Genomic DNA, 21,806 nt, shown 5'->3' on the forward strand with positions numbered 1-21,806 from the left:
CAGAGATGCACGGGGTTCCTACAGGGAAGCAGAGATGCACGGGGTTCCTACAGGGAATAAGATGCACGGGGATCATACAGGGAAGCAGAGATGCACGGGGTTCATACAGGGAATAAGATGCACGGGGATCATACAGGAAAGCAGAGATGCACGGGGTTCATACAGGGAATAAGATGCACGGGGATCATACAGGGAAGCAGAGATACACGGGGTTCATACAGGGAAGCAGAGAAGCACGGGATTTATACAGGGAAGCAGAGATGCAGGGGGTTCATACAGGGAAGCAGAGATGCACAGGGTTCATACAGGGAAGCAGAGATGCACGGGGTTCCTACAGGGAAGCAGAGATACACAGGGTTCATACAGGGAAGCAGAGATGCACGGGGTTCCTACAGGGAAGCAGAGATGCAGGGGGTTCATACAGGGAAGCAGAGATGCACGGGGTTCATACAGGGAAGCAGAGATGCACGGGGATCATACAGGGAATAAGAGATGCACGGGGATCATACAGGGAAGCAGAGATGCACAGGGTTCATACAGGGAAGCAGAGAAGCACGGGATTCATACAGGGAAGCAGAGATGCAGGGGGTTCATACAGGGAAGCAGAGATGCACAGGGTTCATACAGGGATGCAGAGATACACGGGGTTCATACAGGGAAGCAGAGAAGCACGGGATTCATACAGGGAAGCAGAGATGCAGGGGGTTCATACAGGGAAGCAGAGATGCACGGGGTTCATACAGGGAAGCAGAGATGCACGGGGATCATACAGGGAATAAGAGATGCACGGGGATCATACAGGGAAGCAGAGATGCACAGGGTTCATACAGGGATGCAGAGATGCACGGGGTTCATACAGGGAAGCAGAGATGCACGGGGTTCATACAGGGAAGCAGAGAAGCACGGGATGCATACAGGGAAGCAGAGAAGCACGGGGTCCATACAGGAAAGCAGAGAAGCACGGGGTTCATACAGGGAAGCAGAGATGCAGGAGGTTCATACAGGGAAGCAGAGATGCACGGGGTTCATACAGGGAAGCAGAGATGCACTGGGTTCATACAGGGAAGCAGAAATGCATGGGGTTCATACAGGGAAGCAGAGATGCACGGGGTTCATACAGGGAAGCAGAAATGCACAGGCTTCATACAGGGAAGCAGAGATGCACGGGGTTCATACAGGGAAGCAGAGATGCACTGGGTTCATACAGGGAAGCAGAAATGCATGGGGTTCATACAGGGAAGCAGAGATGCACGGGGTTCATACAGGGAAGCAGAAATGCACAGGCTTCATACAGGGAAGCAGAGATGCACAGGCTTCATACAGGGAATCAGAAATGCACGGGGTTCATACAGAGGTCTTCATGTCAGCGTTCATTACACAGCAGCTTTGAGAGAAAATCTGCTTTCCTGTATGGACCCCGTGCATCTCTGCTTCCCTGTATGAACCCTGTGCATTTCTACGTTCCTGTGTGAACCCCGTGCATCTCTGCTTCCCTGTATGAACCCTGTGCATCTCTGCTTCCCTGTATGAACCCCGTGCATCTCTGCTTCCCTGTATGAACCCTGTGCATCTCTGCTTCCCTGTATGAACCCTGTGCATCTCTGCTTCCCTGTATGAACCCCGTGCATCTCTGCTTCCCTGTGTGAACCCCGTGCATCTCTGCTTCCCTGTATGAACCCCGTGCATCTCTGCTTCCCTGTATGAACCCTGTGCATTTCTACGTTCCTGTGTGAACCCTGTGCATCTCTGCTTCCCTGTATGAACCCTGTGCATCTCTGCTTCCCTGTATGGACCCAGTGCATCTCTGCTTCCCTGTATGAACCCTGTGCATCTCTGCTCCCCTGTATGAACCTCGTGCATTTCTATGTCCCTGTATGAACGCTGACATATAAATGCACAGGGTTCATACAGTGATGTTCATGTCCTGTACAAACCCCATTCATTTCTATGTCCTCTTTATGGGGCTAATGAACACTCCATGAAAAAGCAGAAGCCAGCCCGAGCAGTTCGTCCCCCCCCCCCTTGCAGCCCGAGGAAACCTGCGTTATACACAGCACACTAATATAACTCAGCCCTGGTTGGGATACACTGGCATACACACACAAAAGGGACTACAACTCCCAGCATACACACCTAACGGACTACAACTCCCAGCATACACACACCTAACAGGGACTACAACTCCCAGCATACACACACCTAACAGGGACTACAACTCCCAGCATACACACACAAAACCGGGACTACAACTCCCAGCATACACACCTAACAGGGACTACAACTCCCAGCATACACACACCTAACAGGGACTACAACTCCCAGCATACACACACACATAACCGGGACTGCAACTCCCAGCATACACACACACACCTAACAGGGACTACAACTCCCAGCATACACACCTAACAGGGACTACAACTTCCAGCATACACACACCTAACAGGGACTATAACTCCCAGCATACACACACACATAACCGGGACTACAACTCCAAGCATACACACCTAACAGGGACTACAACTCCCGGCATACACACACCTAACAGGGACTACAACTCCCAGCATACACACACATAACCGGGACTACAACTAGCAGCATACACACCAGTAACAGGGACTACAACTCCCTGCATACACACCTAACAGGGACTACAACTCCCAGCATACACACCTAACAGGGACTACAACTCCCAGCATACACACACACCTAACAGGGACTACAACTCCCAGAATACACACGTAACAGGGAGTACAACTCCCAGCATACACACACATAACCGGGACTACAACTCCCAGCATACACACCTAACAGGGACTACAACTCCCAGAATGCACACCTAACAGGGTTTACAACTCCCAGCATACACACCTAACAGGGACTACAACTCCCAGAATACACACCTAACAGGGTCTACAACTCCCAGCATACGCACCTAACAGGGACTACAACTCCCAGCATACACACACCTAACAGGGACTACAACTCCCAGCATACACACCTAACAGGGACTACCACCCCCAGCATACACACACACCTAACAGGGACTACAACTCCCAGCATACACACCTAACAGGGACTACAACTCCCAGCATACACACACACACACACCTAACAGGGACTACAACTTCCAGCATACACACACACACACACACACAAACACACCTAACAGGGACTACAACTCCCAGCATACACACACCTAACAGGGACTACAACTCCCAGCATACACACACCTAACAGGGACTACAACTCCCAGCATACACACACCTAACAGGGACTACAACTCCCAGCATACACACGCCTAACAGGGACTACAACTCCTAGAATACACACACACACATAACCGGAACTACAACTCCCAGCATACACACCTAACAGGGACTATAACTCCCAGCATACACACTCACCTAACAGGGACTACAACTCCAAGCATACACAAACACCTAACAGGGACTACAACTCCCAGCATACACACAAACACACCTAACAGGGACTACAACTCCCAGCATACACACCTAACAGGGACTACAACTCCCAGCATATACACACACCTAACAGGGACTACAACTCCTAGCATACACACACACACACACACACACACACACATAACCGGGACTACAACTCCCAGCATACACACTTAACAGGGACTATAACTCCCAGCATACATACCTAACAGGGTCTACAACTCCCAGCATACACATAACAGGGACCCCCCCTCCTCACATAGAAATCATCCCCAGTCAGAGATTTATTCCCAGTCCCTGCAGTGTATACATCCTCAGCCTATGTACAGTAAACACAGTCAGGGGAGATGAGGAGCGCTGCTCTGGCTTCTAGACCTGCGTCCTCCGAGGGGAGATGCTGTAGCCGTGATCCTCCTCTCTACCCCTGCTCTGGCTTTCCGTGGATCTCTGCGTCCTCAGCTCGGGGAGATGAGGGAGGGGACGTGTACTTCTCCCTGTGGAGATCTGCGTCCTCCCGAGCTCAGGGAGGGGAGATAAGGGTGGGGGCGTGTTCCTTCTCTCTCCCCTTGCTCTGCCCTCCCCCAACACTAGCTTCGGAAATCTCCGTAGAGCTGGGGGAGGAGCGGACCCAAGGATTCAGGGGGCGCAAAAAACACCTCACAGCGGTCCGATTTTTTCACGGGTTTGACTTTAGCCCCTGCAGAGTATTACTTGGCCCCTGCAGACTATTACTCCGCCATATACACCACCAAGAGAAAACCTCCCCCGATACTAAAGCTTTCCTGTCCTTCTCGTCACCAGCAAATCACTCATAACCGCCAACTCTATTGTATTTCCTACAGACTCCACACTGGCTCCGCCTACTAGGGTTTAGTCACATGGCTGGTCACATGGTCATGACATCATCACAGGTCCTTTAGCTGGCTAGGAAATAGCGTCCACCCCATGTCTCCTCTACTATTGTAGGTATGTGTGTAGTTTGATTTGTTTTCCTCTTACTGGTTATTGTGGTTCTGGTCTCTGTAGTTACTGGTTATTGTGGTTCTGGTCTCTGTAGTTACTGGTTATTGTGGTTCTGGTCTCTGTAGTTACTGGTTATTGTGGTTCCGGTCTCTGTAGTTACTGGTTATTGTGGTTCCGGTCTCTGTAGTTACTGGTTATTGTGGTTCCGGTCTCTGTAGTTACTGGTTATTGTGGTTCTGGTCTCTGTAGTTACTGGTTATTGTGGTTCTGGTCTCTGTAGTTACTGGTTATTGTGGTTCCGGTCTCTGTAGTTACTGGTTATTGTGGTTCTGGTCTCTGTAGTTACTGGTTATTGTGGTTCTGGTCTCTGTAGTTACTGGTTATTGTGGTTCCGGTCTCTGTAGTTACTGGTTATTGTGGTTCCGGTCTCTGTAGTTACTGGTTATTGTGGTTCCGGTCTCTGTAGTTACTGGTTATTGTGGTTCTGGTCTCTGTAATTACTGGTTATTGTGGTTCTGGTCTCTGTAGTTACTGGTTATTGTGGTTCTGGTCTCTGTAGTTACTGGTTATTGTGGTTCTGGTCTCTGTAGTTACTGGTTATTATGGTTCCGGTCTCTGTAGTTACTGGTTATTGTGGTTCTGGTCTCTGTAGTTACTGGTTATTGTGGTTCTGGTCTCTGTAGTTACTGGTTATTGTGGTTCTGGTCTCTGTAGTGTTCTCTGTAGTTACTGGTTATTGTGGTTCCGGTCTCTGTAGTTACTGGTTATTGTGGTTCCGGTCTCTGTAATTACTGGTTATTGTGGTTCTGGTCTCTGTAGTTACTGGTTATTGTGGTTCCGGTCTCTGTAGTTACTGGTTATTGTGGTTCTGGTCTCTGTAGTTACTGGTTATTGTGGTTCCGGTCTCTGTAATTACTGGTTATTGTGGTTCTGGTCTCTGTAGTTACTGGTTATTATGGTTCCGGTCTCTGTAGTTACTGGTTATTGTGGTTCTGGTCTCTGTAGTTACTGGTTATTATTGTTCTGGTCTCTGTAGTTACTGGTTATTGTGGTTCTGGTCTCTGTAGTTACTGGTTATTGTGGTTCCGGTCTCTGTAGTTACTGGTTATTGTGGTTCTGGTCTCTGTAGTTACTGGTTATTGTGGTTCCGGTCTCTGTAGTTACTGGTTATTGTGGTTCCGGTCTCTGTAGTTACTGGTTATTGTGGTTCCGGTCTCTGTAGTTACTGGTTATTGTGGTTCTGGTCTCTGTAGTTACTGGTTATTGTGGTTCTGGTCTCTGTAGTTACTGGTTATTGTGGTTCTGGTCTCTGTAATTACTGGTTATTGTGGTTCTGGTCTCTGTAGTTACTGGTTATTGTGGTTCTGGTCTCTGTAGTTACTGGTTATTGTGGTTCTGGTCTCTGTAGTTACTGGTTATTGTGGTTCCGGTCTCTGTAGTTACTGGTTATTGTGGTTCCGGTCTCTGTAGTTACTGGTTATTGTGGTTCCGGTCTCTGTAGTTACTGGTTATTGTGGTTCTGGTCTCTGTAGTTACTGGTTATTATTGTTCTGGTCTCTGTAGTTACTGGTTATTGTGGTTCCGCTCTCTGTAGTTACTGGTTATTGTGGTTCCGGTCTCTGTAGTTACTGGTTATTGTGGTTCCGGTCTCTGTAGTTACTGGTTATTGTGGTTCTGGTCTCTGTAGTTACTGGTTATTGTGGTTCTGGTCTCTGTAGTTACTGGTTATTGTGGTTCTGGTCTCTGTAGTTACTGGTTATTGTGGTTCCGGTCTCTGTAGTTACTGGTTATTGTGGTTCTGGTCTCTGTAATTACTGGTTATTGTGGTTCTGGTCTCTGTAGTTACTGGTTATTGTGGTTCTGGTCTCTGTAGTTACTGGTTATTGTGGTTCTGGTCTCTGTAGTTACTGGTTATTATGGTTCCGGTCTCTGTAGTTACTGGTTATTGTGGTTCTGGTCTCTGTAGTTACTGGTTATTGTGGTTCTGGTCTCTGTAGTTACTGGTTATTGTGGTTCTGGTCTCTGTAGTGTTCTCTGTAGTTACTGGTTATTGTGGTTCCGGTCTCTGTAGTTACTGGTTATTGTGGTTCCGGTCTCTGTAATTACTGGTTATTGTGGTTCTGGTCTCTGTAGTTACTGGTTATTGTGGTTCCGGTCTCTGTAGTTACTGGTTATTGTGGTTCTGGTCTCTGTAGTTACTGGTTATTGTGGTTCCGGTCTCTGTAATTACTGGTTATTGTGGTTCTGGTCTCTGTAGTTACTGGTTATTATGGTTCCGGTCTCTGTAGTTACTGGTTATTGTGGTTCTGGTCTCTGTAGTTACTGGTTATTATTGTTCTGGTCTCTGTAGTTACTGGTTATTGTGGTTCTGGTCTCTGTAGTTACTGGTTATTGTGGTTCCGGTCTCTGTAGTTACTGGTTATTGTGGTTCTGGTCTCTGTAGTTACTGGTTATTGTGGTTCCGGTCTCTGTAGTTACTGGTTATTGTGGTTCCGGTCTCTGTAGTTACTGGTTATTGTGGTTCCGGTCTCTGTAGTTACTGGTTATTGTGGTTCTGGTCTCTGTAGTTACTGGTTATTGTGGTTCTGGTCTCTGTAGTTACTGGTTATTGTGGTTCTGGTCTCTGTAGTTACTGGTTATTGTGGTTCTGGTCTCTGTAGTTACTGGTTATTGTGGTTCTGGTCTCTGTAGTTACTGGTTATTGTGGTTCAGGTCTCTGTAGTTACTGGTTATTGTGGTTCCGGTCTCTGTAGTTACTGGTTATTGTGGTTCCGGTCTCTGTAGTTACTGGTTATTGTGGTTCCGGTCTCTGTAGTTACTGGTTATTGTGGTTCTGGTCTCTGTAGTTACTGGTTATTATGGTTCTGGTCTCTGTAGTTACTGGTTATTGTGGTTCCGGTCTCTGTAGTTACTGGTTATTGTGGTTCTGGTCTCTGTAGTTACTGGTTATTGTGGTTCTGGTCTCTGTAGTTACTGGTTATTGTGGTTCCGCTCTCTGTAGTTACTGGTTATTGTGGTTCCGCTCTCTGTAGTTACTGGTTATTGTGGTTCCGCTCTCTGTAGTTACTGGTTATTGTGGTTCCGCTCTCTGTAGTTACTGGTTATTGTGGTTCTGGTCTCTGTAGTTACTGGTTATTGTGGTTCCGCTCTCTGTAGTTACTGGTTATTGTGGTTCCGCTCTCTGTAGTTACTGGTTATTGTGGTTCCGCTCTCTGTAGTTACTGGTTATTGTGGTTCCGGTCTCTGTAGTTACTGGTTATTGTGGTTCTGGTCTCTGTAGTTACTGGTTATTGTGGTTCCGGTCTCTGTAGTTACTGGTTATTGTGGTTCCGCTCTCTGTAGTTACTGGTTATTGTGGTTCCGCTCTCTGTAGTTACTGGTTATTGTGGTTCCGGTCTCTGTAGTTACTGGTTATTGTGGTTCTCTGTAGTTACTGGTTATTGTGGTTCCGGTCTCTGTAGTTACTGGTTATTGTGGTTCCGGTCTCTGTAGTTACTGGTTATTGTGGTTCTGGTCTCTGTAGTTACTGGTTATTGTGGTTCCGGTCTCTGTAGTTACTGGTTATTGTGGTTCCGGTCTCTGTAGTTACTGGTTATTGTAGTTCCGGTCTCTGTAGTTACTGGTTATTGTGGTTCCGGTCTCTGTAGTTACTGGTTATTGTGGTTCCGGTCTCTGTAGTTACTGGTTATTGTGGTTCTGGTCTCTGTAGTTACTGGTTATTGTGGTTCCTGGAGTTACTGGTTATTGTGGTTCCGGTCTCTGTAGTTACTGGTTATTGTGGTTCTGGTCTCTGTAGTTACTGGTTATTGTGGTTCTGGTCTCTGTAGTTACTGGTTATTGTGGTTCCGCTCTCTGTAGTTACTGGTTATTGTGGTTCTGGTCTCTGTAGTTACTGGTTATTGTGGTTCTGGTCTCTGTAGTTACTGGTTATTGTGGTTCCGGTCTCTGTAGTTACTGGTTATTGTGGTTCCGGTCTCTGTAGTTACTGGTTATTGTGGTTCCGGTCTCTGTAGTTACTGGTTATTGTGGTTCCGGTCTCTGTAGTTACTGGTTATTGTGGTTCTGGTCTCTGTAGTTACTGGTTATTGTGGTTCTGGTCTCTGTAGTTACTGGTTATTGTGGTTCCTGGAGTTACTGGTTATTGTGGTTCCGGTCTCTGTAGTTACTGGTTATTGTGGTTCTGGTCTCTGTAGTTACTGGTTATTGTGGTTCCGGTCTCTGTAGTTACTGGTTATTGTGGTTCCGGTCTCTGTAGTTACTGGTTATTGTGGTTCTGGTCTCTGTAGTTACTGGTTATTGTGGTTCCGGTCTCTGTAGTTACTGGTTATTATGGTTCTGGTCTCTGTAGTTACTGGTTATTGTGGTTCCGGTCTCTGTAGTTACTGGTTATTGTGGTTCTGGTCTCTGTAGTTACTGGTTATTGTGGTTCTGGTCTCTGTAGTTACTGGTTATTGTGGTTCCGGTCTCTGTAGTTACTGGTTATTGTGGTTCCGGTCTCTGTAGTTACTGGTTATTGTGGTTCCGGTCTCTGTAGTTACTGGTTATTGTGGTTCTGGTCTCTGTAGTTACTGGTTATTGTGGTTCCGGTCTCTGTAGTTACTGGTTATTGTGGTTCCGGTCTCTGTAGTTACTGGTTATTGTAGTTCCGGTCTCTGTAGTTACTGGTTATTGTGGTTCTGGTCTCTGTAGTTACTGGTTATTGTGGTTCCTGGAGTTACTGGTTATTGTGGTTCCGGTCTCTGTAGTTACTGGTTATTGTGGTTCTGGTCTCTGTAGTTACTGGTTATTGTGGTTCTGGTCTCTGTAGTTACTGGTTATTGTGGTTCCGGTCTCTGTAGTTACTGGTTATTGTGGTTCTGGTCTCTGTAGTTACTGGTTATTGTGGTTCTGGTCTCTGTAGTTACTGGTTATTGTGGTTCCGGTCTCTGTAGTTACTGGTTATTGTGGTTCCGGTCTCTGTAGTTACTGGTTATTGTGGTTCCGGTCTCTGTAGTTACTGGTTATTGTGGTTCCGGTCTCTGTAGTTACTGGTTATTGTGGTTCCGGTCTCTGTAGTTACTGGTTATTGTGGTTCCACTCTCTGTAGTTACTGGTTATTGTGGTTCTGGTCTCTGTAGTTACTGGTTATTGTGGTTCTGGTCTCTGTAGTTACTGGTTATTGTGGTTCCGGTCTCTTTAGTTACTGGTTATTGTGGTTCTCTGTAGTTACTGGTTATTGTGGTTCCGGTCTCTGTAGTTACTGGTTATTGTGGTTCTGGTCTCTGTAGTTACTGGTTATTGTGGTTCTGGTCTCTGTAGTTACTGGTTATTGTGGTTCTGGTCTCTGTAGTTACTGGTTATTGTGGTTCCGGTCTCTTTAGTTACTGGTTATTGTGGTTCTCTGTAGTTACTGGTTATTGTGGTTCCGGTCTCTGTAGTTACTGGTTATTGTGGTTCCGGTCTCTGTAGTTACTGGTTATTGTGGTTCTCTGTAGTTACTGGTTATTGTGGTTCTCTGTAGTTACTGGTTATTGTGGTTCTGGTCTCTGTAGTTACTGGTTATTGTGGTTCCGGTCTCTTTAGTTACTGGTTATTGTGGTTCCGCTCTCTGTAGTTACTGGTTATTGTGGTTCCGCTCTCTGTAGTTACTGGTTATTGTGGTTCTGGTCTCTGTAGTTACTGGTTATTGTGGTTCCGGTCTCTGTAGTTACTGGTTATTGTGGTTCCGGTCTCTGTAGTTACTGGTTATTGTGGTTCCGGTCTCTGTAGTTACTGGTTATTGTGGTTCCGCTCTCTGTAGTTACTGGTTATTGTGGTTCCGCTCTCTGTAGTTACTGGTTATTGTGGTTCTGGTCTCTGTAGTTACTGGTTATTGTGGTTCTGGTCTCTGTAGTTACTGGTTATTGTGGTTCCGCTCTCTGTAGTTACTGGTTATTGTGGTTCCGGTCTCTGTAGTTGCTGGTTATTGTGGTTCTGGTCTCTGTAGTTACTGGTTATTGTGGTTCCGGTCTCTGTAGTTACTGGTTATTGTGGTTCCGGTCTCTGTAGTTGCTGGTTATTGTGGTTCTCTGTAGTTACTGGTTATTGTGGTTCCGGTCTCTGTAGTTACTGGTTATTGTGGTTCCGGTCTCTGTAGTTGCTGGTTATTCTGGTTCCGGTCTCTGTAGTAACTGGTTATTCTGGTTCCGGTCTCTGTAGTTACTGGTTATTCTGGTTCCGGTCTCTGTAGTTACTGGTTATTGTGGTTCCGCTCTCTGTAGTTACTGGTTATTGTGGTTCCACTCTCTGTAGTTACTGGTTATTGTGGTTCCGCTCTCTGTAGTTACTGGTTATTATGGTTCCGCTCTCTGTAGTTACTGGTTATTGTGGTTCCGGTCTTTGGAGTTACTGGTTATTGTGGTTCCGCTCTCTGTAGTTACTGGTTATTGTGGTTCCGGTCTCTGTAGTTACTGGTTATTATGGTTCCGCTCTCTGTAGTTACTGGTTATTGTGGTTCCGGTCTTTGGAGTTACTGGTTATTGTGGTTCCGGTCTTTGGAGTTACTGGTTATTGTGGTTCCGCTCTCTGTAGTTACTGGTTATTGTGGTTCCGCTCTCTGTAGTTACTGGTTATTGGGGTTCTGGTCTCTGTAGTTACTGGTTATTGTGGTTCCGCTCTCTGTAGTTACTGGTTATTGTGGTTCCGGTCTCTGTAGTTACTGGTTATTGTGGTTCTGGTCACTGTAGTGACTGGTTATTGTGGTTCCGGTCTCTGTAGTTACTGGTTATTGTGGTTCTGCTCTCTGTAGTTACTGGTTATTGTGGTTCCGCTCTCTGTAGTTACTGGTTATTGTGGTTCCGCTCTCTGTAGTTACTGGTTATTGTGGTTCCGCTCTCTGTAGTTACTGGTTATTGTGGTTCCGCTCTCTGTAGTTACTGGTTATTATGGTTCCGCTCTCTGTAGTTACTGGTTATTGTGGTTCCGGTCTTTGGAGTTACTGGTTATTGTGGTTCCGCTCTCTGTAGTTACTGGTTATTGTGGTTCCGGTCTCTGTAGTTACTGGTTATTGTGGTTCCGGTGTTTGTAGTTACTGTGGTTCTGCTCTCTGTAGTTACTGGTTATTGTGGTTCTGGTCTCTGTAGTTACTGGTTATTGTGGTTCCGGTCTCTGTAGTTACTGGTTATTGTGGTTCTGGTCTCTGCAGTTACTGGTTCTTGTGGTTCCGCTCTCTGTAGTTACTGGTTCTTGTGGTTCTGCACATTTAATTTCATTTTTTTAAATTTGAATTCTTAAAACAAACTTTATTAAAACTTATGTAATTCCTTTTTTAGTCTGATCCTTCATACTGTGATTTACATAATGTTTCTGTGGTGGCCCAGTATGGGTTGGTGTTACCCCGTACCTTCCCTGCCCTGTCTGGCAATGTCCCCAGGGCCCCCTGCATTGTTTCCCCCATTGTTAATATGTTATGCATTATGCTGTGTGTTATACCTTTAATAAATGTACCATGTGATTTATACCCAGGAGGTACCAGTGACCAGCTGACCCCAAGGGTTACCTATGGGCTCCCTGCTAGTCTCCCCCATATAAGCCTTGGGTGGAGGTAGCTTCTCTCTCTTGTTTCCTGCTGAGGTCCAGTAAAGTCGTGCCTAGAGTGTGTGCCTAGAGTAGTGGAAGCTTCAAGGCAAATCCTGAAGCCACAAGTCAAATTCAAGTAAGATAAAGTCAGTGTCCTGTCAGTCAAGTCATCTGTCTACCCATCGAGGCCTGCACTAAATTCTCCCGTCCAAGTCCCAGCAAGCCTGTGAGGTCTCTGTGTCACTGGTCACTTCCTTGGGCCCCGGCTATACTGCATAGACTGTAACAACAGCCTACCCTCAGTAAAGCTACTGTTGTCTGTAACTTGGCGTCAGTGTCTTCATTGCTCCCGTGCCTAGCCCAGGATCCAGTGATATACCTTTGGGTGGTTATAGGCTAAACCACGCCCTGGCTTCAAGAATACAAGGGGTTAATGTCATCTGCCCCTAGGGTAATAACATCTGCCCTGCATCTCACACTCCGCCATACCACACATCAATAATACAATCTATTCGGCCATATATTTGGCATATAGCCATGGCAGGTCTAGGATCCTTCTTTAGGCCCCAGGTTGCCCTGGTAACCCATTGGCTCCATGTGACCATTATCTTGTTCCTGGCCATTGCAGCGGGATGTTATCTGTACATTACAGCCGCCATCATCTACTGATACCATGGACACATCTCCTGCCACATAACTGTATGTCCTCTTGTGGGAAGATAGTCCGAACTACAGCGTATAGTTACATCATGGTGCGGGAAGGGGTTAAGATCTTCACTATGATCTATCTGACCGTCCCTTATATCCTTCCCCCCCCCCCCCCCAAACCGGCCTTCACTGTTTACCCAGAAATTCCTCCCCCTCCCCATCTAAGTCCCCTCCCCCCACCAAACACCGCCCTGTATGGAAATACTGAACATGTGGTGTCCGCCATCTTATCTCTCCTCTGACCTGAGTCCTAAGGTCGGGTTTATATGGGATTTTATACTAGATCCTCTTCTTCCCCTCAGGTTTCTCCAACCCAGGATCCTCTGCTGATATCTTCTATATAAGAGAAGTTTCCTGATCAACCATGGAGAGAGACAGGAACAAGATGGCCGACAGGATAATAGAACTCACCCTACAGATACTCTTCCGGCTTACTGGAGAGGTGAGGGATTCTGGGAGTGATGTCACATGACCTCATTCTGATCTATAATAACAGATGGATATGACTGGAGAGGTGAGGGATTCTGGGAGTGATGTCACATGACCTCATTCTTATCTACGTAATAACAGATGAATATGACTGGAGAGGTGAGGGATTCTGGGAGTGATGTCACATGACCTCATTCTTATCTATGTAATAACAGATGGATATGACTGGAGAGGTGAGGGATTCTGGGAGTGATGTCACATGACCTCATTCTTATCTCTGTAATAACAGATGGATATGACTGGGGAGGTGAGGGATTCTGGGAGTGATGTCACATGACCTCATTCTTATCTCTGTAATAACAGATGGATACGACTGGGGAGGTGAGGGATTCTGGGAATGTATGTAGTGATATTTATGTGTCTCTCTATACACAGGATTACACAGTAGTGAAGAAGTCCTCTAGTGGGCGCTGTCGGGCCCCTGTGTGTGAAGGACGGGGAAGAACCCTGAGCCCAATCCCGGGGCCCCCACCTCACTCCCTGATACATGAGGAAATGGATGAACAGAAGATTCTAGAGCTTATCAAGATGATGGAGCTGCTGACTGGAGAGGTGACACTGCTGGGATATTATACAGTAATGGAGGGGTCTGGTGATGACTGGAGAGGTGACACTGCTGGGACATTATACAGTAATGGAGGGGTCTGGTGATGACTGGAGAGGTGACACTTCTGGGACATTATACAGTAATGGAGGGGTCTGGTGATGACTGGAGAGGTGACACTGCTGGAACATTATACAGTAATGGAGGGGTCTGGTGATGACTGGAGAGGTGACACTGCTGGGACATTATACAGTAATGGAGGGGTCTGGGGATGACTGGAGAGGTGACACTGCTGGGACATTATACAGTAATGGAGGGGTCTGGTGATGACTGGAGAGGTGACACTGCTGGGACATTATACAGTAATGGAGCGGTCTGGTGATGACTGGAGAGGTGACACTGCTGGGACATTATACAGTAATGGAGGGGTCTGGTGATGACTGGAGAGGTGACACTGCTGGGACATTATACAGTAATGGAGGGGTCTGGTGATGACTGGAGAGGTGACACTGCTGGGACATTATACAGTAATGGAGGGGTCTGGTGATGACTGGAGAGGTGACACTGCTGGGAATGCTGGGACATTATACAGTAATGGAGGGGTCTGGTGATGACTGGAGAGGTGACACTGCTGGGACATTATACAGTAATGGAGGGGTCTGGTGATGACTGGAGAGGTGACACTGCTGGGAATGCTGGGACATTATACAGTAATGGAGGGGTCTGGTGATGACTGGAGAGGTGACACTGCTGGGACATTATACAGTAATGGAGGGGTCTGGTGATGACTGGAGAGGTGACACTGCTGGGACATTATACAGTAATGGAGGGGTCTGGTGATGACTGGAGAGGTGACACTGCTGGGACATTATACAGTAATGGAGGGGTCTGGTGATGACTGGAGAGGTGACACTGCTGGGACATTATACAGTAATGGAGGGGTCTGGTGATGACTGGAGAGGTGACACTGCTGGGACATTATACAGTAATGGAGGGGTCTGGTGATGACTGGAGAGGTGACACTGCTGGGACATTATACAGTAATGGAGGGGTCTGGTGATGACTGGAGAGGTGACACTGCTGGGACATTATACAGTAATGGAGGGGTCTGGTGATGACTGGAGAGGTGACACTGCTGGGACATTATACAGTAATGGAGGGGTCTGGTGATGACTGGAGAGGTGACACTGCTGGGACATTATACAGTAATGGAGGGGTCTGGTGATGACTGGAGAGGTGACACTGCTGGGAATGCTGGGACATTATACAGTAATGGAGGGGTCTGGTGATGACTGGAGAGGTGACACTGCTGGGAATGCTGGGACATTATACAGTAATGGAGGGGTCTGGTGATGACTGGAGAGGTGACACTGCTGGGAATGCTGGGACATTATACAGTAATGGAGGGGTCTGGTGATGACTGGAGAGGTGACACTGCTGGGAATGCTGGGACATTATACAGTAACACCACTGGAGGGGTCGGGGTGATGACTGTATCATTGTGTATCAGGTTCCTATTAGGTGTCAGGACGTGGCGGTCTATTTCTCCATGGAGGAGTGGGAGTATGTAGAAGGACACAAGGATCAGTACAAGGATCAGGTGATGATGGAGGATCAGCAGCCCCTCACATCAGCAGGTAATAGACATGACTATATACACACGTCCTCTCATTATTTGTATGTAAAGAATGAATTCAGTCTCTGTATGTGTTCCCTACAGTCAGATCCAGTAAGAGAACAGCAGCAGAGAGGTGTCCCCGTCCTCTTCTTCCACAGGATCAGGATCAGGTAGATGGAGATATTCCCTATGATCTGTAGAAGGGCTGTGAAGCTTTTGTGTTCAGTCTTGTTTTATCCTACAGTATTATATGCTTTATACTTGTGGAATGAGAAAGGTGGAGATGACAGGATAAAGCCGACCATAGACATTACATGTTGTCTGGATCTTCTCACAGTTTTCTGACTATGGAGACTGCTGGTTGGAATAAGGAAACAACAGGTTGGATTTATACCCATCTGATCCTTTATTTCCCCCCGAGACAAACCCCAGAGGTGTCTGGCAGGAGCTGATCTCCTCCACTGACACAACCTGAAGCCTGTCTAGCCATGGGGGATATACATGTGTATGAGGGTCCTGAGGTTATTGATCCATCATCTAATCTCTATGTCCGGCTTCTAGGAGACCTGCAGCTATGGGGCTCAGATAACTCCTCCTGTCATTTTTGTTTCTCTTTATAATTAATAATCTTTTCTGCTGATATAAAACATTCAAAGTGATTTCTCCTACTGTCAGATGACTTTTACAATATTTCTTTCACATCCTATGAATCAGGGTGAAGATCTGATTTATATTAATGCTACAGACATAAAGGAAGAAGAAACAGATGTGAGGGGTGATGAGCAGTATAAGGAGGACATTCCTACAGGGAAAGATCTGATCTATACTAATGCTTCAGACATAAAGGAAGAAGAGACAGATGTGAGGGGTGATGAGCAGTATAAGGAGGACATTCCTACAGGGAAAGATCTGATCTATGTTAATGCTGCAGACGTAAAGGAAGAAGAGACTGATGTGAGCGGTGATGAGCAGTATAAGGAGGACATTCCTACAGGGAAAGATCTGATCAATGTTAATGCTAAAGACGTAAAGGAAGAAGAGACAGATGTGAGCGGTGATGAGCAGTATAAGGGGTACATTCCTACAGGGAAAGATCTGATCAATGTTAATGCTACAGACGTAAAGGAAGAAGAGACAGATGTGAACGGTGATGAGCAGTATGAGGAGGACATTCCTACAGGTAACCGCCCAGGTGAGTAGTCACCACTAAATGCTGAGAAGAGTCACAGATTCTCAGTCACTGACTACAACAGTTGTGTGTTGAATATCTTAAGCTTTATGTCCTGTCTGTATTTTGACTGAATAGAGGACTATATAGCAGAATAGTCTAAATATGGTGGAATACAATGCATTCGGAAAGTCTTCAAACCCTTTGACTTCTTTTCATATTTTGTTATGTTTAGGCCAATTGTTCTGCAATATTCTATAATGACAATAAGTGAAAAGAGAATTTTAGAAATGTTGACAAATCTATAAAAAGGTATTTGGCATGACCATAAGTATTCATACCCTTTGCTATGACACATGATATTTAGCTCTGGCTCCTCCCATTTCTCTTGATCATCTCTGAGATGTTTCTACACCTTGGTCAGAGTCACCTGTGATAAATTCCGATGATTGGACAGGAGTTAGGAAGACACAGCCTTGTCTATATAAGATCTGCCAATATATATTTGAGCAAAATCTGAGCCATGAGGAGAAAAGAACTGCCTGTAGATCTCATAGACAGAATTGTGAGGAGGCACAGATCTGGGGGGAACAAGATTCTTTAATCTGATGAAGCATCATGTCTGTGGGAAACCAGGCACTGCCCATCACCTGCCCAATACCATCCCTACAGTGATCAAGGTGGGGCAGCATCATGTCTGGAGGAAACCAGGCACTGCCCATCACCTGCCCAATACCATCCCTACAGTGAAGCATGGTGGGGCAGCATCATGTCTGGAGGAAACCAGGCACTGCCCATCACCTGCCCAATACCATCCCTACAGTGATCATGGTGGGGGCAGCATCATGTCTGGAGGAAACCAGGCACTGCCCATCACCTGCCCAATACCATCCCTACAGTGATCATGGTGGGGGCAGCATCATGTCTGGAGGAAACAAGGCACTGCCCATCACCTGCCCAATACCATCCCTACAGTGATCATGGTGGGGGCAGTATCATGTCTGTGGGAAACCAGGCACTGCCCATCCCCTGCCCAATACCATCCCTACAGTGAAGCATGGTGGGGCAGCATCATGTCTGGAGGAAACCAGGCACTGCCCATCACCTGCCCAATACCATCCCTACAGTGATCATGGTGGGGGCAGCATCATGTCTGGAGGAAACCAGGCACAGCCCATCACCTGCCCAATACCATCCCTACAGTGATCATGGTGGGGGCAGCATCATGTCTGGAGGAAACCAGGTACTGCCCATCACCTGCCCAATACCATCCCTACAGTGATCATGGTGGGGGCAGTATCATGTCTGTGGGAAACCAGGCACTGCCCATCCCCTGCCCAATACCATCCCTACAGTGAAGCATGGTGGGGCAGCATCATGTCTGGAGGAAACCAGGCACTGCCCATCACTTGCCCAATACCATCCCTACAGTGATCATGGTGGGGGCAGCATCATGTCTGGAGGAAACCAGGCACTGCCCATCACCTGCCCAATACCATCCCTACAGTGATCATGGTGGGGGAAGCATCATGTCTGGAGGAAACCAGGTACTGCCCATCACCTGCCCAATACCATCCCTACAGTGATCATGGTGGGGGCAGCATCATGTCTTGAGGAAACCAGGCACTGCCCATCACCTGCCCAATACCATCCCTACAGTGATCATGGTGGGGGAAGCATCATGCTGTGGGGACAGGGAGACTGGTCAGGGTTAAGGGAAAGCTCTGGGCCTCAGACTGGGGTGATCATCCACCATCCAACATGACAATGCCCCTAAGCACACAGTCAGGACAACACGGGAGCGGTTTAGGGACAACTCTATGAATGTCCTTGAGTGGCCCAACTAGAGCCTGAACCCAATGGGACATCTCTGGAGAGACCTGAAAATGGCTTCACCGACGGTCCATATCTATCCCGACAGAGCTGAGAGGATCTGCAGAGAATTTATTTTTATTTTACCACAAGAAACAACAGAGAAAAAAACATGAAAAGTGAGGAGGTCTGTAGACTTTCTGAATGCATAGTATGCTGTAAACAAAACAAAATATATAAAATATTCATACGAATATTTGGTTGTTATTTTTCTCTCCTGTATTTTCCCCTATTCAGTCAAAATGCACATTAACTATAGATGAACATGTGACCCGGTTCCAGGTGATAACACATAATGTGCACTTATAATATGGATGTGAGAGGACGGTATATATGATAGGAAATAGATCTTTATACTGTGGGACACATTCATCCATCCAAGACATGAATTCTCCAAGTATGATCCACTTAAGGTGTTATGGGGTTAAAGGACATCGCAGCGAATTAATGCTTATCCCCTGTCTGTAGGCTAGGGGACAATTGTTTGATCGCGCGGGGGGGATGACTGCTGGGACCCCACCGCGATCTCCCAAACGGGCCCCGGCATTGCCACTCTATGACAGCGGCTAATGCGCGTAGTGACGAGCTCAGTATGGTGGACGGTACGCCCCCTACATGCTCCCTCCCCATACAGTGTTATAGGAGAGGCAGGGAGGCATGAACGCTGCATCCCCGTCTCTCCCATAGAACTACAGAGATACATGCAGGGGGCATTTCAGACGCTGCTTCGTGCAGAGGTTTGACACGCTTTGTTCCCGTGGAGAGCTGGGTACCGTGCAGGAGATCGTGGGGGATACCGGCAGTTGGACCCCCCTGGCGATCAGACATGTATCCCCTATCCTGGCAATGGTATTATTAAGATTGAAACAGGTAAGAGAATAGACTGTTTGCACTTATACCCCGTAGTTTCTCACTCGGCGCTTAGCACGGCGCCAATCTGTATAGAGACTGCAGCAGTTTCCTAGTAGCCAGTATACACTCATATCCCTCGGGTTCCAAGTCCCTTGAAAAATAGTTTTCCAAATTTGCAATGTAGATAGAAATAAAGGACGTCACTCACCGGGATGCAGTGCAAAGTTTCTTTATTTTCATAGGTGCATGGACAGGGGTGCATATGAATGGACTTAGAGAAGCAGCTTGTCAGCCATTAGCTGGGTTACAGCTGTTGTGCGTGCGTCAAACACGCTTCATCATGTAGACACACCGACAGCTCACCTCCACCACCTGCACCTGTGCACGGGCCTTATCAGCAGCGTCCCTGACCACGTGTGTGCACAAGAAGGAAAAATGGTCCAGCCCAGGATTGCAGATAAAAGCAGTTTCTTTATTGGGTTGTAATCAGACAGAACAGCTGACGCGTTTCGGACCTACACCGGGCCCTTAGTCATGGCATATACACACATTAAAACAAAGTTACTTATATATAAAAACTATATGGTCATGTGATCATCAACTTGAATAGAGAGAGCTCTGGAAAAGATGGCATGGATCAATAGTATCCTATAAAAAGTGGTGTGGATCCAAAAAAGAAAACCGTAGCTAGATACAACAATAGATTGTATTAATCATAAAAGGCATGTAAATAAAACAAACTGTTGTGAAGGAGACATTTAGATACATTTTTATACATTTTAGGTTTCATATATATATTAACATCCAAAAGGATCATTGTGATACACCACAGGAGATAAGAAAAGATTTTATATGGGAATGAAAAGGAAGAAAAATGCGAATATATATATATATATATATATATATATATATATATATACACAAATATTTAAATTAGCTCACCACACCACCTTCACAGGTAGTGTGTCCTGCAAAACAGCTCAGGCTCCATTTAAGAAGTCTCAGAACTGATTGGGATTTATGCCAAGCCAGAACTCTCTCCTTCCGGCACTTCGGGTTTACTGCTTGCAGAATCTTGTTAATGATGCACCTGTTCCCTCTGCGTCACTGAGAGGCGTCCCCTATAACAGACAGACAGGGTCTGATGAAGCGTGTTTGACGCACGCGCAACAGATGTAACCCAGCTCATGGCTGACAAGCTGCTTCCCTAAGTCCATTCGTATGCACCCCTGTCCATGCACCTACGAAAATAAAGAAACTCTGCACTGCATCCCGGTGAGTGACGTCCTTTTATTTCTATCTACATTGGTATTATTTAAATATTGTTAAGAAGATTGATAAGATATCATACATATTAGGAAAATTTTGGTCCGAAAATTTAGCCTGTGCTTGGCCAAAAAAACAAAAATGCATTGCCCCGACCCCTTTTTTAAAAAAAAATATTGTTTTTGTTAAATTTTTTATTTTTTTTTTGTGATGTGACCAAAATCGGCAATTTTTGCGTAAATTTTTTAATTTTTTTTTGCATTAACGCCGTTCACACAGCAGGATCTGAAATTAAATAATTTAATAGTTGGGACAATTACGCACGTGACGATACCAAATGTTTATTTTTATTTTTTAAATAAAAAATGGGAAAAGGAAGGTGATTTTTACTTTTATGGAAGGGGTTAATGGCTGTTTTTTTTTTTTTTTTTTTTTACACTATTTTTTTTAGTGTCCTTAGGGGACGATTAGAAGGAATCATTAGATTCCTTATTACGGATCATTGGGGTTCCATAGAACAGTCGCATTGCGGAGGGGTGATCCACCCCACCGGACCACCAGGGAGCATTAACATGTCCCTTTAGATCCCATTTATGACACAGACTTGACAGCAGCCCACGTCATGTCCTCACCCGATCCATGATGTACATGTATGTCATGGGTCGGGAGAGGATTAAGCCACTCCCACCAAAGTAATTTTCAGCGGCCAAAATTTCGGTCCATCCCTAACACATATATAGTAAAAGATATCTCTTAGCAACATGTTTCAGGGGTATACATAGAGTCCCTCTTCCTCAGAAAGTCAGATCATCTTGAAAATACATGTTATTTATACATACTGGCTATTTTCTACCAGACCATTTTCTCCTTTTGGCGCTGCTGGAAGGCTTTTGGCACTTCTGTATCATGTGACTAATGCATCACAAAGGTGTTATTCAGTGGAGTGCATGCCCCCATCCTGCCATGGTGGTAAAACACAGTGCTCCACACGCCCCGCCCCCTCAATGTATGCAAGCCTTGAACAGCAGTTTGAGGGTGCATATTGTTGTGCATGATGTGTGCGAGTTGTTCATTTGGAAGCCCAGATCCTGGATCAAGAGGAGCAACTGGCAACACTGAGATGCATTGACAACTTGGAGAGGAGTCTCCTGCTCACTGAGCAAGTACTCTCTGGGGTAGAGGTGGGGGAGGATAGTGGGACGGAGGTGCAGGACAGTCAGGCAGTTACCTGGTGGGTTACAGTTAGAAAACGGGGTAAAGGGAAAAGTGTCAGGGAGGCTAGTCCTGATCCGGCACACCCCAACAAGTTTGCCCGGTTGGCAGATG

At 46.2% G+C, this 21,806-nt stretch overlaps 2 protein-coding genes across 3 annotated transcripts in view; both read left to right on the plus strand.

Annotated features, from left to right (window-relative positions):
• LOC130296763 (gastrula zinc finger protein XlCGF26.1-like) overlaps positions 1-12,097 on the plus strand; it is a 32,582-nt gene extending 20,485 nt beyond the window's left edge. The window contains exon 7 of the transcript XR_008849281.1: positions 11,910-12,097. The gene's annotated coding sequence lies outside the window, so the exon portion shown is untranslated. The remainder of the gene's footprint in view (positions 1-11,909) is intronic.
• Positions 4,284-21,806, plus strand: part of LOC130296749 (zinc finger protein 436-like) — a 36,072-nt gene continuing 18,549 nt past the window's right edge. The window contains exons 1-6 of one of the 2 annotated variants that reach the window (XM_056548635.1): positions 4,284-4,430; positions 12,974-13,113; positions 13,536-13,712; positions 15,215-15,341; positions 15,425-15,492; positions 16,037-16,514. In XM_056548635.1, the coding sequence (XP_056404610.1) occupies positions 13,036-13,113; positions 13,536-13,712; positions 15,215-15,341; positions 15,425-15,492; positions 16,037-16,514 (928 nt within the window). In that variant the 5' untranslated portion in view covers positions 4,284-4,430; positions 12,974-13,035. Of the gene's footprint in view, positions 4,431-12,094; positions 12,415-12,973; positions 13,114-13,535; positions 13,713-15,214; positions 15,342-15,424; positions 15,493-16,036; positions 16,515-21,806 lie in introns of those variants that run through there. The other variant, XM_056548642.1, reaches the window with a different exon arrangement.

Source organism: Hyla sarda, chromosome 1, assembly GCF_029499605.1.
Source record: "Hyla sarda isolate aHylSar1 chromosome 1, aHylSar1.hap1, whole genome shotgun sequence".
NCBI lineage: Eukaryota > Metazoa > Chordata > Amphibia > Anura > Hylidae > Hyla > Hyla sarda.